The sequence below is a fragment of the Sphaeramia orbicularis genome, unplaced genomic scaffold, assembly GCF_902148855.1.
Source record: "Sphaeramia orbicularis unplaced genomic scaffold, fSphaOr1.1, whole genome shotgun sequence".
Classification (NCBI taxonomy): Eukaryota; Metazoa; Chordata; class Actinopteri; order Kurtiformes; family Apogonidae; genus Sphaeramia; species Sphaeramia orbicularis.
In genome coordinates, this window is record NW_021941726.1 from 44,988 (window position 1) to 59,987 (window position 15,000).

General features: G+C 45.6%; 1 protein-coding gene across 1 annotated transcript in view; it reads right to left on the minus strand.

Moving 5' to 3' along the window:
• Positions 1 to 15,000, minus strand: part of LOC115416886 (kinesin-like protein KIF13B) — a gene marked incomplete at its 5' end in the record, with an annotated part of 66,455 nt that overhangs the window by 44,737 nt on the left and 6,718 nt on the right. The window contains 7 exons of the mRNA XM_030130761.1: positions 2,420 to 2,575; positions 3,650 to 3,760; positions 6,931 to 7,143; positions 8,445 to 8,556; positions 8,891 to 9,003; positions 14,408 to 14,542; positions 14,634 to 14,721. Of these exons, the coding sequence (XP_029986621.1) occupies positions 2,420 to 2,575; positions 3,650 to 3,760; positions 6,931 to 7,143; positions 8,445 to 8,556; positions 8,891 to 9,003; positions 14,408 to 14,542; positions 14,634 to 14,721 (928 nt within the window). The remainder of the gene's footprint in view (positions 1 to 2,419; positions 2,576 to 3,649; positions 3,761 to 6,930; positions 7,144 to 8,444; positions 8,557 to 8,890; positions 9,004 to 14,407; positions 14,543 to 14,633; positions 14,722 to 15,000) is intronic.

Consider the following 15,000-nt stretch of genomic DNA (forward strand, 5'->3'; position numbering starts at 1 on the left):
AGCTCAGTGTTCAAATATCCAAAACATGAAGTTGAGGACTGATGAGGGACAGCGTTGGACCTCATCCACGGTACAAAGATGCTACAACAAGGGGGAGGAGCCGGGACGACAGGTCAGCTTAGGGGTGGTTTCACCATCACCATCAAATATGGAGACTGGGTACCAAGGCCCAAAAACAGACGGACTGAACACAAGAACAGCTGACCTGAGACAGAATCAGGAAGTCCTGGGGGAATTCAACTACCTCCTGCTGACCAAGACCAAACACCAAAGTACCAGACCAGTCTGTACCGGACCAGTCTGTACCAGACTGGTCTGTACTGGGCCAGTCTGTACTGGACCAGTGTACTGGACCAGTCTGTACCGGACCAGTCTGTACCGGACCAGTCTGTACTGGACCAGTCTGTACCAGACCGGTCTGTACTGGGCCAGTCTGTACCAGACCAGTCTGTACCGGACCAGTCTGTGCCGGACCAGTCTGTACCAGACCAGTCTGTACCAGACCAGTCTGTACCGGACCAGTCTGTACTGGACCAGTCTGTACCGGACAAGTCTGTACTGGACCAGTCTGTACCAGACCGGTCTGTACTGGGCCAGTCTGTACCAGACCAGTCTGTACCGGACCAGTCTGTACTGGACCAGTCTGTCCGGACCAGTCTGTACCAGACCGGTCTGTACTGGGCCAGTCTGTACCAGACCAGTCTGTACCAGACCAGTCTGTACTGGACCAGTCTGTACCAGACCAGTCTGTACCAGACCAGTCTGTACCGGGCCAGTCTGTACCGGGCCAGTCTGTACCAGACCAGTCTGTACCAGACCAGTCTGTACCGGACCAGTCTGTGCCGGACCAGTCTGTACCGGACCAGTCTGTGCCGGACCAGTCTGTGCTGGAAGACTGGAACACCTTGAGCACTCCTAACTGTCCCTACCAACACCATCACTGGAACCAATCAGCTGATGTATGAACAGCAACAGTCATCCACCAGATGAACAGCAGGAGTAGAAGAAGAAGAAGGAGGGAACGGTCCCATGGAGAAGGACAGAGGTACAGACCGTGGAGGTACAGACAGAAGTCAGCCTTCTACCAGAACTAAGCAGAAGTGTGAATGTAAGGAACGAGCTGAACAGGAAACAGAACCACCTGTCCACAGATGAGGACCTGCAGACTGAAGCACAGGTCCACTGCCCCAGGTACCTCCAAAGAGGTCTACAGAGAAGGAAACAGGTCCACAGCCCCAGGTACCCCCAAAGAGGTCTACAGAGAAGGAAAGAGGTCCACTGCCCCAGGTACCCCCAAAGAGGTCTACAGAGAAGGAAAGAGGTCAACTGCCCCAGGTACCCCCAAAGAGGTCTACAGAGAAGGAAAGAGGTCCACTGCCCCAGGTACCCCCAAAGAGGTCTACAGAGAAGGAAAGAGGTCCACTGCCCCAGGTACCCCCAAAGAGGTCTACAGAGAAGGAAAGAGGTCAACTGCCCCAGGTACCCCCAAAGAGGTCTACAGAGAAGGAAAGAGGTCCACTGCCCCAGGTACCCCAAAGAGGTCTACAGAGAAGGAAAGAGGTCCACTGCCCCAGGTACCCCCAAAGAGGTCTACAGAGAAGGAAAGAGGTCCACTGTCCCAGGTACCCCCAAAGAGGTCTACAGAGAAGGAAAGAGGTCCACTGCCCCAGGTACCCCCAAAGAGGTCTACAGAGAAGGAAAGTGGTCCACTGCCCCAGGTACCCCCAAAGAGGTCTACAGAGAAGGAAAGAGGTCCACTGCCCCAGGTACCCCCAAAGAGGTCTACAGAGAAGGAAAGAGGTCCACTGCCCCAGGTACCTCCAAAGAGGTCTACAGAGAAGGAAACAGGTCCACAGCCCCAGGTACCCCCAAAGAGGTCTACAGAGAAGGAAAGAGGTCCACTGCCCCAGGTACCTCCAAAGAGGTCTACAGAGAAGGAAACAGGTCCACAGCCCCAGGTACCCCCAAAGAGGTCTACAGAGAAGGAAAGAGGTCAACTGCCCCAGGTACCTCCAAAGAGGTCTACAGAGAAGGAGAGGTGATGTCCACCAACCTACATAAGGTCTACTCATACACATACTCATATAATATATATGTGTGTGTGTGTGTGTATGTGAGTGTGTGTGTGTATGTATGTATATGTGTGTGTATGTATGTGTAAATGTGTGTGTGTGTGTAGGTGTGTGTGTGTGTGTGTGTGTGTATGTGTGTATGTATGTGTAAGTGTGTGTGTGTAGGTGTGTGTGTGTGTGTGTGTATGTGTGTATGTATGTGTAAGTGTCTGTGTGTGTGTATGTGTGTTTGTGTATGTATGTGTAAGTGTGTGTGTATGAGTAAGTGTGTGTGTGTGTGTGTGTGTGTGTATGTGTGTGTGTGTGTGTGTGTGTGTGTGTTTGTATGTGTGTGTGTGTGTGTGTGTGTGTGTGTTCAGTGTTGTTACCTTCAGGTAATAAACCAGCAGCTCGTTGAGGGCGGGGTCAGCGTTCAGGTTGACCAGGAAACACCTGTGGTCCACCACCCTGATCCCAGAAGACTGAAGAGAGATACCCAGACGCTCCAACTGACGCTGACGCTCCTGCAACATACAAGTACACATGGAGTACTAATACATACAGTACACACATGGACTACTAATACATACAGTACACACATGGAGTACTAATACATACAGTACACACATGGACTACTAATACATACAGTACACACATGGAGTACTAATACAAGTACAGTACACACATGGAATACTAATACATGTACAGTACACACATGGAATACTAATACATGTACAGTACACACATGGAGTACTAATACATACAGTACACACATGGACTACTAATACATACAGTACACACATGGACTACTAATACATACAGTACACACATGGAGTACTAATACAAGTACAGTACACACATGGAATACTAATACATGTACAGTACACACATGGAGTACTAATACAAGTACAGTACACACATGGAGTACTAATACAAGTACTGTACACACATGGAATACTAATACATGTACAGTACACACATGGAATACTAATACAAGTACAGTACACACATGGAGTACTAATACAAGTACAGTACACACATGGAATACTAATACAAGTACAGTACACACATGGAGTACTAATACATACAGTACACACATGGACTACTAATACATACAGTACACACATGGACTACTAATACAAGTACAGTACACACATGGAATACTAATACATGTACAGTACACACATGGAGTACTAATACAAGTACAGTACACACATGGAATACTAATACATGTACAGTACACACATGGAGTACTAATACAAGTACAGTACACACATGGAATACTAATACAAGTACAGTACACACATGGAGTACTAATACAAGTACAGTACACACATGGAATACTAATACATGTACAGTACACACATGGAGTACTAATACAAGTACAGTACACACATGGAATACTAATACATGTACAGTACACACATGGAGTACTAATACAAGTACAGTACACACATGGAATACTAATACATGTACAGTACACATGTGTCAGATGTAGGACCAAGAGGTGTACAAATAGTAGGACTAGTGTTAGTAAGAGTACTAGTATTAGTATTTGTCTTAGTGTTGTTGTTGTTATTGTTGTTGTTGTCACTCACCTGTGCCACAGCCTCAGTCTTCCTCAGTTTGTCCTCCCAGGTGACGGTCATTTCCTGGATCAGTTTCTCAGATTCCTCCAGACGTTCCTTCAGCTCTGGGGCCTTCAGAGACTGGACGGAGGACAACATGGACAGGAGGACAACATGGACAGATGGACAACATGGACAGGAGGACAACATGGACAGATGGACAACATGGACAGGAGGACAACATGGACAGATGGACAACATGGACAGATGGACAACATGGACAGGAGGACAACATGGACAGATGGACAACATGGACAGGAGGACAACATGGACAGATGGACAACATGGACAGGAGGACAACATGGACAGATGGACAACATGGACAGGAGGACAACATGGACAGATGGACAACATGGACAGGAGGACAACATGGACAGATGGACAACGTGGACAGGAGGACAACATGGACAGATGGACAACATGGACAGATGGACAACATGGACAGGAGGACAACATGGACAGATGGACAACAGCAGAACAGCTGAGTGAGCAGACTGAACCAAACAGAACCAACAGCCCTGGGGTCAGGGGTTCAGTGGTCCGGTCCAAAGTACTGGGAGGTGGAATGGTCCAGACCTCCAACTGGGTAAACTGGGTTAGGGTTAGGGAGCTGGTCCAAGGTACCTGGTCCGTGGTACCTGGTCCGAGGTACCTGGTCCATGGTCTGGTCTGGGTCTGTGAATCCTAGACTGTCCAGTCAAATGTCTCCTCAGTCAGAAGACCAACAGGGGTTTAGATCTGCACTGGTCCATCTGTGTGGTCTTAGGTTCTACATGGACCATGGACCAGGTCTGGATCTGGTGGATCTGTCTGACCTCCCAGTCTTGTGGAACCATGGACCATGGACCTGGTCCGAGGTGGATCCATCTGACCTCCCAGTCCTGTGGAACTGGTCTTTCGGTGGTCTGGTCATAGGTAGTCTGGTCTTATGGTGGTCTGGTCTTAGGTGGTCTGGTTGTAGGTGGTCTGGTCTTATGGCGGTCTGGTCTTAGGTGGTCTGGTCGTAGGTGGTCTGGTCTTATGGTGGTCTGTTCTTATGGTGGTGTAGTCGTAGGTGGTCTGGTCTTATGGTGGTCTGTTCTTATGGTGGACTAGTCGTAGGTGGTCTGGTCTTATGGTGGTCTGTTCTTATGGTGGTCTGGTCGTAGGTGGTCTGGTCTTATGGTGGTCTGTTCTTATGGTGGTGTAGTCGTAGGTGGTCTGGTCTTATGGTGGTCTGTTCTTATGGTGGACTAGTCGTAGGTGGTCTGGTCTTATGGTGGTCTGTTCTTATGGTGGTCTGTTCTTATGGTGGTCTGGTCGTAGGTGGTCTGGTCTTATGGCGGTCTGGTCTTACGGTGGTCTGGTCATAGGTGGTCTGGTCTTATGGTTGTCTGGTCTTAGGTGGTCTGGTTGTAGGTGGTCTGGTCTTATGGCGGTCTGGTCTTAGGTGGTCTGGTCGTAGGTGGTCTGGTCTTATGGTGGTCTGTTCTTATGGTGGTGTACTCGTAGGTGGTCTGGTCTTATGGTGGTCTGTTCTTATGGTGGTCTAGTTGTAGGTGGTCTGGTCTTATGGCGGTCTGGTCTTAGAAGGTCTGGTCTTAGGTGGTCTGGTCTTATGGTGGTCTGTTCTTATGGTGGTCTGTTCTTATGGTGGTCTAGTCGTAGGTGGTCTGGTCTTATGGTGGTCTGGTCGTAGGTGGTCTGGTCTTATGGTGATCTGGTTGTAGGTGGTCTGGTCGTAGGTGGTCTGGTCTATGGTGGTCTGGTCATAGGTGGTCTGGTTGTAGGTGGTCTGGTCTTATGGTGGTCTGGTCGTAGGTGGTCTGGTCGTAGGTGGTCTGGTCTTATGGTGGTCTGTTCTTATGGTGGTTTGGTTGTAGGTGGTCTGGTCTAATGGTGGTCTGGTTGTAGGTGGTCTGGTCGTAGGTGGTCTGGTTTTATGGTGGTCTGGTCTTATGGTGGTCTGGTCGTAGGTGGTCTGGTCTTATGGTGGTCTGGTTTTATGGTGGTCTGGTCTTATGGTGATCTGGTCGTAGGTGGTCTGGACGTAGGTGGTCTGGTCTTATGGTGGTCTGTTCTTATGGTGGTCTGGTTGTAGGTGGTCTGGTCTTATGGTGGTCTGGTCATAGGTGGTCTGGTCTTATGGTGGTCTGTTCTTATGGTGGTCTGGTTGTAGGTGGTCTGGTCTAATGGTGGTCTGGTCGTAGGTGGTCTGGTTTTATGGTGGTCTGTTCTTATGGTGGTCTGGTCGTAGGTGGTCTGGTCTTATGGCGGTCTGGTCTTACGGTGGTCTGGTCATAGGTGGTCTGGTCTTATGGTTGTCTGGTCTTAGGTGGTCTGGTTGTAGGTGGTCTGGTCTTATGGCGGTCTGGTCTTAGGTGGTCTGGTCGTAGGTGGTCTGGTCTTATGGTGGTCTGTTCTTATGGTGGTGTACTCGTAGGTGGTCTGGTCTTATGGTGGTCTGTTCTTATGGTGGTCTAGTTGTAGGTGGTCTGGTCTTATGGCGGTCTGGTCTTAGAAGGTCTGGTCTTAGGTGGTCTGGTCTTATGGTGGTCTGTTCTTATGGTGGTCTGTTCTTATGGTGGTCTAGTCGTAGGTGGTCTGGTCTTATGGTGGTCTGGTCGTAGGTGGTCTGGTCTTATGGTGATCTGGTTGTAGGTGGTCTGGTCTATGGTGGTCTGGTCATAGGTGGTCTGGTTGTAGGTGGTCTGGTCTTATGGTGGTCTGGTCGTAGGTGGTCTGGTCGTAGGTGGTCTGGTCTTATGGTGGTCTGTTCTTATGGTGGTTTGGTTTTAGGTGGTCTGATCTAATGGTGGTCTGGTTGTAGGTGGTCTGGTCGTAGGTGGTCTGGGTTTATGGATGTCTGGTCTTATGGTGGTCTGGTCGTAGGTGGTCTGGTCTTATGGTGGTCTGGTTTTATGGTGGTCTGGTCTTATGGTGATCTGGTCGTAGGTGGTCTGGACGTAGGTGGTCTGGTCTTATGGTGGTCTGTTCTTATGGTGGTCTGGTTGTAGGTGGTCTGGTCTTATGGTGGTCTGGTCATAGGTGGTCTGGTCTTATGGTGGTCTGTTCTTATGGTGGTCTGGTTGTAGGTGGTCTGGTCTAATGGTGGTCTGGTCGTAGGTGGTCTGGTTTTATGGTGGTCTGTTCTTATGGTGGTCTGGTTGTAGGTGGTCTGGTCTTATGGTGGTCTGTTCTTATGGTGGTCTGGTTGTAGGTGGTCTGGTCTTATGGTGGTCTGGTCTTAGGTGGTCTGGTCTGGTCTGTACCTCAGCCTCCGTCAGCTGCTCCTTCAGCTTCTCCACCTCCTCCCTCAGTTCTCGGATGATCCTGGCGTTGGGGTCTTCATTAACGACGGCGTGGTTGACGATGTTCTTGGCGCGGTCGGCGTAGCGCAGCGTGGACAGAGTCTCATCGTAGTTGTCGGCGGACGGGCTGATGGTGGCCACCATGGCGGTTCTGCTGTTCCCCCCAAGACTGTCCTGAAGAAGAGAACACAGAAGAACCAGAGGAACCAGAGGGAACCGAAGGAACCGGAGGAACCAGAGGGACCACAGGGACAGGAGGAACCAGAGGAACAGGAGGAACCAGAGTGACCACAGGAAACCAGAGGGTCAGGAGGAACCAGAGGGACCACAGAGACAGGAGGAACCAGAGGAACAGGAGGAACCAGAGTGACCACAGGAAACCAGAGGGTCAGGAGGAACCACAGGGACAGGAGGAACCAGAGGAACAGGAGGAACCAGAGTGACCACAGGAAACCAGAGGGTCAGGAGGAACCACAGGGACAGGAGGAACCAGAGGAACAGGAGGAACCAGAGTGACCACAGGAAACCAGAGGGTCAGGAGGAACCACAGGGACAGGAGGAACCAGAGGAACAGGAGGAACCAGAGTGACCACAGGAAACCAGAGGGTCAGGAGGAACCAGAGGGACAGGAGGAACCAGAGGAACAGGAGGAACCAGAGGGACAGGAGGAACCAGAGAAACAGGATGAACCAGAGGAACAGGAGGAACCAGAGGGACCCAGAGGGACCACAGGGACAGGAGGAACCAGAGGAACAGGAGGAACCAGAGGGACAGGAGGAACCAGAGGAACAGGAGGAACCAGAGGGACAGGAGGAACCAGAGAAACAGGATGAACCAGAGGAACAGGAGGAACCAGAGGGACCCAGAGGGACCACAGGGACAGGAGGAACCAGAGGAACAGGAGGAACCAGAGTGACCACAGGAAACCAGAGGGTCAGGAGGAACCAGAGGGACAGGAGGAACCAGAGGAACAGGAGGAACCAGAGGGACCCAGAGGGACCACAGGGACAGGAGGAACCAGAGGAACAGGAGGAACCAGAGTGACCACAGGAAACCAGAGGGTCAGGAGGAACCAGAGGGACCACAGGGACAGGAGGAACCAGAAGGACCAAGAGGGACCACAGGGACAGGAGGAACAGGAGGAACCAGAGAAACAGGAGGAACCAGAGGGACCCAGAGGGACCACAGGGACAGGAGGAAAAGGAGGAACCAGAGGGACCACAGGGACAGGAGGAACAGGAGGAACCAGAGGGACCACAGGGACAGGAGGAAAAGGAGGAACCAGAGGGACCACAGGGACAGGAGGAACAGGAGGAACCAGAGGGACCACAGGGACAGGAGGAACAGGAGGAACCAGAGGGACCATAGGGACCACAGGGACAGGAAGAACCACGGGGACAGGAGGAATAGAACAGATAAAGTAAAATACTGGAACCATGAGGAACCTGAAGGGTCTATGTGTTTTGTGTTGGTACCTTCAGCAGCCAGGTGAGAACCGAGTCTCTGTACGGAACAAACTTGTTCCGGTTCTTTCCTGCTCCCTGGTCGGCCAAGGCTGAGATAACTAGACCCAGAGTACTGAGAGACCTGGAGAACCGAAGAACAGAAGGAACAAATGAGGAACACTGAAGAACAGAGGGAACGACTGAGGAACACTGAGGAACAGAAGGAACACTGACTCCATCTTTTTTTTGCAGTGATAGTTTGTAAATGGAAACATTTTCATCGTGTCGTGTTTTTTATTTCACTAAAACAGTGGAACATGTGTCTGAGTCATTATTTATGGGTTCTTTTGTTCTTCTGTTCCTGGTTCTGACCCAGTTCAGATCATATTGGTCTGAATGTGGAACCTGAGCGAAAATGACTGGGAGGCTCGGTGATGTTCTAGTGTGTATGGGTTCTAGTGTGCATCAGTTCTTACTTGTTTATATTACTTCCTTCCTTCAGTCTCTCTCCTGCTGCTCCAGTCTTCGTTGCTCTTTCACTTCCGGCCAAATCCACCAGACTGAGTTTACTGACCTTCTCACCACTGGTCTGGAGAGGACACACACACACATATAAATACACACACACACACACACACACATATAAATACACACACACACACACACACATATAAATACACACACACACACACATATAAATACACACACACACACACACACACATATAAATACACACACACACACACACACACACATAAATACACACACACACATTTAAATACACACACACACACACACACACACACATATAAATACACACACACACACATTTAAATACACACACACACATATAAATACACACACACACACATATAAATACACACACACACATATAAATACACACACACATATATATATAAATACACACACATACAAATACACACATAAACACACACACACACACTCACATATATATATATATATATATATATGGTGTCCCATAAGTCTCCATACATAGGAAAAATAAACGTTTCTTGACATATCCATTTTTATTTATATAATATGCTCTATATGACTGCCATTTTGTCGGGAACACATTTCAATATGTGTCCTCCACTGCTGAAGAACTATACAGAAGAAATATAAAGAAATACATGTTAGAACATATATTAGATATATAGATATATAGTTAGAATATATATGTATGGAATGTATCATGTCTCCTAAGTATGGACATTAATGGGACACCCTGTGTGTGTGTGTATATATATATATATATATATATATATATATATATATATATATATATATATATATATATATATATATATATATATATATCAAGCATGCCCAAACGAATTTTTGAAGTGATTAACAAGAACGGTGGAGCTACTCATTACTGAGTCCTACTGAGAACATTTTTTGTTCTGGTTTGGAGAGTTTTTTGTAATTTTTTGAGCGATGGTCTAAAACTTTTGATCAACTGATAAACAGCCTATTTCAGTTTACTTGTTGTTTTCAATGAATTACTTTTTCAAAGTGCTTTTTGTCTCACTCCCCCTTCATGCTTTTGTATATTGTAGCTCTACTGAAAACCTCATTAAGATCCAAATGTGCAAAAGGTAAATTCTAGCTATTTTTCAACTGGTCTGAAGATTTTGATCAGGTCTGTATTTACTCCAGTGTGCAGGTCCTTCAGTGTGTGTGTGTGCATCTATGTGTGTATATATTTACCCCAGTGTGCAGGTCCTTCAGTGTGTGTGTATATATGTGTGTATATATTTACCCCAGTGTGCAGGTCCTTCAGTGTGTGTGTATATGTGTGTATATATTTACCCCAGTGTGAAGGTCTTTCAGTGTGTGTGTGTATATATGTGTATATATTTACCCCAGTGTGCAGGTCCTTCAGTGTGTGTGTATATATGTGTGTATATATTTACCCCAGTGTGCAGGTCCTTCAGTGTGTGTGTGTATATATGTGTGTATATATTTACCCCAGGGAGCAGGTCCTTCAGTGTGTGTGTATATATGTGTGTATATATTTACCCCAGTGTGCAGGTCCTTCAGTGTGTGTGTATATATATGTGTGTATATATGTGTGTATATATTTACCCCAGTGTGCAGGTCCTTCAGTGTGTGTGTATATATGTGTGTATATATTTACTCCAGGGTGCAGGTCCTTCAGTGTGTGTGTATATATGTGTATATATATTTACTCCAGTGTGATGGTCCTTCAGTGTGTGTGTATATATGTGTGTATATATTTACTCCAGTGTGCAGGTCCTTCAGTGTGTGTGTGTATATATGTGTGTATATATTTACTCCAGTGTGAAGGTCCTTCAGTGTGTGTGTGTATATATATATGTGTGTGTGGATACATGTGTGTATATATTTTCTCCAGTGTGAAGGTCCTTCAGTGTGTGTGTGTATATATGTGTGTATATATTTACTCCAGTTTGCAGGTCATTCAGTGTGTGTGTATGTATGTGTGTATATATATTTACTCCAGTGTGCAGGTCCTTCAGTGTGTGTGTATATATGTGTGTATATATTTACTCCAGTGTGCAGGTCCTTTAGTGTGTGTGTATATATGTGTGTATATATTTACTCCAGTGTGCAGGTCCTTCAGTGTGTGTATATATATATATATGTGTGTATATATTTATTCCAGTGTGCAGGTCCTTCAGTGTGTGTGTGTGTATATATGTGTGTATATATGTGTGTACATATTTACCCAGTGTGCAGGTCCTTCAGTGTGTGTGTATATATGTGTGTATATATATTTACCCCAGTGTGCAGGTCCTTCAGTGGGTGTGTATATATGTGTGTATATATGTGTGAGTATATATTTACCCCAGTGTGCAGGTCCTTTAGTGTGTGTGTATATATGTGTGTATATATTTGCCCGAGTGTGCAGGTCCTTTAGTGTGTGTGTATATATGTGTGTATATATTTACCCAGTGTGAAGGTCCTTCAGTGTGTGTGTATATATGTGTGTATATATTTACCCCAGTGTGAAGGTCCTTCAGTGTGTGTGTGTATATGTGTGTATATATTTACTCCAGTGTGCAGGTCCTTCAGTGTGTGTGTATATATGTGTGTATATATTTACTCCAGTGTGAAGGTCATTCAGTGTGTGTGTGCATATATGTGTGTATAATTTACTCCAGTGTGAAGGTCCTCAGGTCTGTGTATATATGTGTGTATATATATTTACTCCAGTGCGCAGGTCTTTCAGTGTGTGTGTATATATGTGTGTATATATATTTACTCCAGTGTGCAGGTCCTTCAGTGTGTGTGTGTGTGTATATATGTGTGTATATATTTACTCCAGTGTGAAGGTCCTTCAGTGTGTGTGTATATATGTGTGTATATATATTTACTTCGATGTGAAGGTCCTTCACTGTGTGTGTGTATATATGTGTGTATATATTTACTCCAGTGTGAAGGTCCTTCAGTGTGTGTGTATATATGTGTGTATATATTTACTCCAGTGTGCAAGTCCTTCAGTGTGTGTGTATATATGTGTGTATATATTTACCCCAGTGTGCAGGTCCTTCAGTGTGTGTGTATATATGTGTGTATATATGTGTGTATATATTTACCCCAGTGTGCAGGTCCTTCAGTGTGTGTGTGCATATATGTGTGTATATATTTACTCCAGTGTGAAGGTCCTTCAGTGTCTGTGTATATATGTGTGTATATATATTTACTCCAGTGCGCAGGTCTTTCAGTGTGTGTGTATATATGTGTGTATATATATTTACTCCAGTGTGCAGGTCCTTCAGTGTGTGTGTGTGTGTATATATGTGTGTATATATTTACTCCAGTGTGAAGGTCCTTCAGTGTGTGTGTATATATGTGTGTATATATATTTACTTCGATGTGAAGGTCCTTCACTGTGTGTGTGTATATATGTGTGTATATATTTACTCCAGTGTGAAGGTCCTTCAGTGTGTGTGTATATATGTGTGTATATATTTACTCCAGTGTGCAAGTCCTTCAGTGTGTGTGTATATATGTGTGTATATATTTACCCCAGTGTGCAGGTCCTTCAGTGTGTGTGTATATATGTGTGTATATATGTGTGTATATATTTACCCCAGTGTGAAGGTCATTCAGTGTGTGTGTGTATATGTGTGTATATATTTACTCAAGTGTGCAGGTCCTTCAGTGTGTGTGTATATATGTGTGTATATATTTACTCCAGTGTGAAGGACATTCAGTGTGTGTGTGCATATATGTGTGTATATATTTACTCCAGTGTGATGGTCCTTCAGTGTCTGTGTATATATGTGTGTATATATATTTACTCCAGTGCGCAGGTCCTTCAGTGTGTGTGTATATATGTGTGTATATATATTTACTCCAGTGTGCAGGTCCTTCAGTGTGTGTGTGTGTATATATGTGTGTATATATTTACTCCAGTGTGAAGGTCCTTCAGTGTGTGTGTATATATGTATGTATATATATTTACTTCGATGTGAAGGTCCTTCAGTGTGTGTGTGTGTATATATGTGTGTATATATTTACTCCAGTGTGAAGGTCCTTCAGTGTGTGTGTATATATGTGTGTATATATTTACTCCAGTGCGCAGGTCCTTCAGTGTGTGTGTATATATGTGTGTATATATATTTACTCCAGTGTGAAGGTCCTTCAGTGTGTGTGTGTGTGTGTATATATGTGTGTATATATTTACTCCAGTGTGAAGGTCCTTCAGTGTGTGTGTGTATATATGTGTGTATATATATTTACTTCGATGTGAAGGTCCTTCAGTGTGTGTGTATATATGTGTGTATATATTTACTCCAGTGTGAAGGTCCTTCAGTGTGTGTGTATGTATGTGTGTATATATTTACTCCAGTGTGCAGGTCCTTCAGTGTGTGTGTATATATATGTGTGTATATATTTATTCCAGTGTGCAGGTCCTTCAGTGTGTGTGTATATAAGTGTGTATATATGTGTGTATATATTTACCCCAGTGTGCAGGTCCTTCAGTGTGTGTATATATGTGTGTATATATTTACCCCAGTGTGCAGGTCCTTCAGTGTGTGTGTGTATATATGTGTGTATATATTTACCCCAGTGTGCAGGTCCTTCAGTGTGTGTGTATATATATGTGTGTATATATTTATTCCAGTGTGCAGGTCCTTCAGTGTGTGTGTATATAAGTGTGTATATATGTGTGTATATATTTACCCCAGTGTGCAGGCCCTTCAGTGTGTGTGTATATATGTGTGTATATATTTACCCCAGTGTGCAGGTCCTTCAGTGTGTGTATATATGTGTGTATATATTTACCCCAGTGTGCAGGTCCTTCAGTGTGTGTGTGTATATATGTGTGTATATATTTACCCCAGTGTGCAGGTCCTTCAGTGTGTGTGTGTATATATGTGTGTATATATTTACCCCAGTGTGCAGGTCCTTCAGTGTGTGTGTATATATGTGTGTATATATTTACCCCAGTGTGCAGGTCCTTCAGTGTGTGTGTATATATGTGTGTATATATGTGTGTATATATTTACCCCAGTGTGCAGGTCCTTCAGTGTGTGTGTATATATGTGTGTATATATTTACCCCAGTGTGCAGGTCCTTCAGTGTGTGTGTATATATGTGTGTATAAATTTACCCCAGTGTGCAGGTCCTTCAGTGTGTGTGTATATATGTGTGTATATATTTACCCCAGTGTGCAGGTCCTTCATTGTGTGTGTATATATGTGTGTATATATTTACCCCAGTGTGCAGGTCCTTCAGTGTGTGTGTATATATGTGTGTATATATTTACCCCAGTGTGCAGGTCCTTCAGTGTGTGTGTATATATGTGTGTATATATTTACCCCAGTGTGCAGGTCCTTCAGTGTGTGTGTATATATGTGTGTATATATTTACCCCAGTGTGCAGGTCCTTCAGTGTGTGTGTATATATGTGTGTATATATTTACCCCAGTGTGCAGGTCCTTCAGTGTGTGTGTATATATGTGTGTATATATTTACCCCAGTGTGCAGGTCCTTCAGTGTGTGTGTCAGTATTATGTTAAATACTGCATGTGATCTGCTGCTCTCTTCGTTCATGTTGGTCGCTGCTACTGTTCTGGACTTGTTCCCCTCTGACATCAGTGATTCAATGTCCTGTTGAACACACACAGAACAGAACCGGGTCAGTACTGCAGGACCAACCCCTGGACCAGACTGGACCGGGTCAGTCTTAAACCATCAGTACCTTATAAGAGGCCACAGCCAGGCGGGACAGCCCGTCCACATACGGACCCAGAACTGTGTGTTCTCGGACTCTGAGCGTCTGACGACTTCTGGAAGAACAAACCGGAGAAGGACGGATGAAGAACGACACATATGAGACACTGAACCACAACAGGACCTACACCCAGCACATACAGACCCCCCACCCCCACCCCCACCCCCATGTGACACTGGACATGTTTAACACCAGTAGATGAAGGACAGTGGACTGGATCCATGAGGTCTACTGTAGGGTCTGTCAGAACACCAGAGGACTGTGGTGTTCAGGGACATTCATGTGTCCACCCTGGGGACAGGGAACATGTGTGTGCACCCTGGGGGACAGGGAA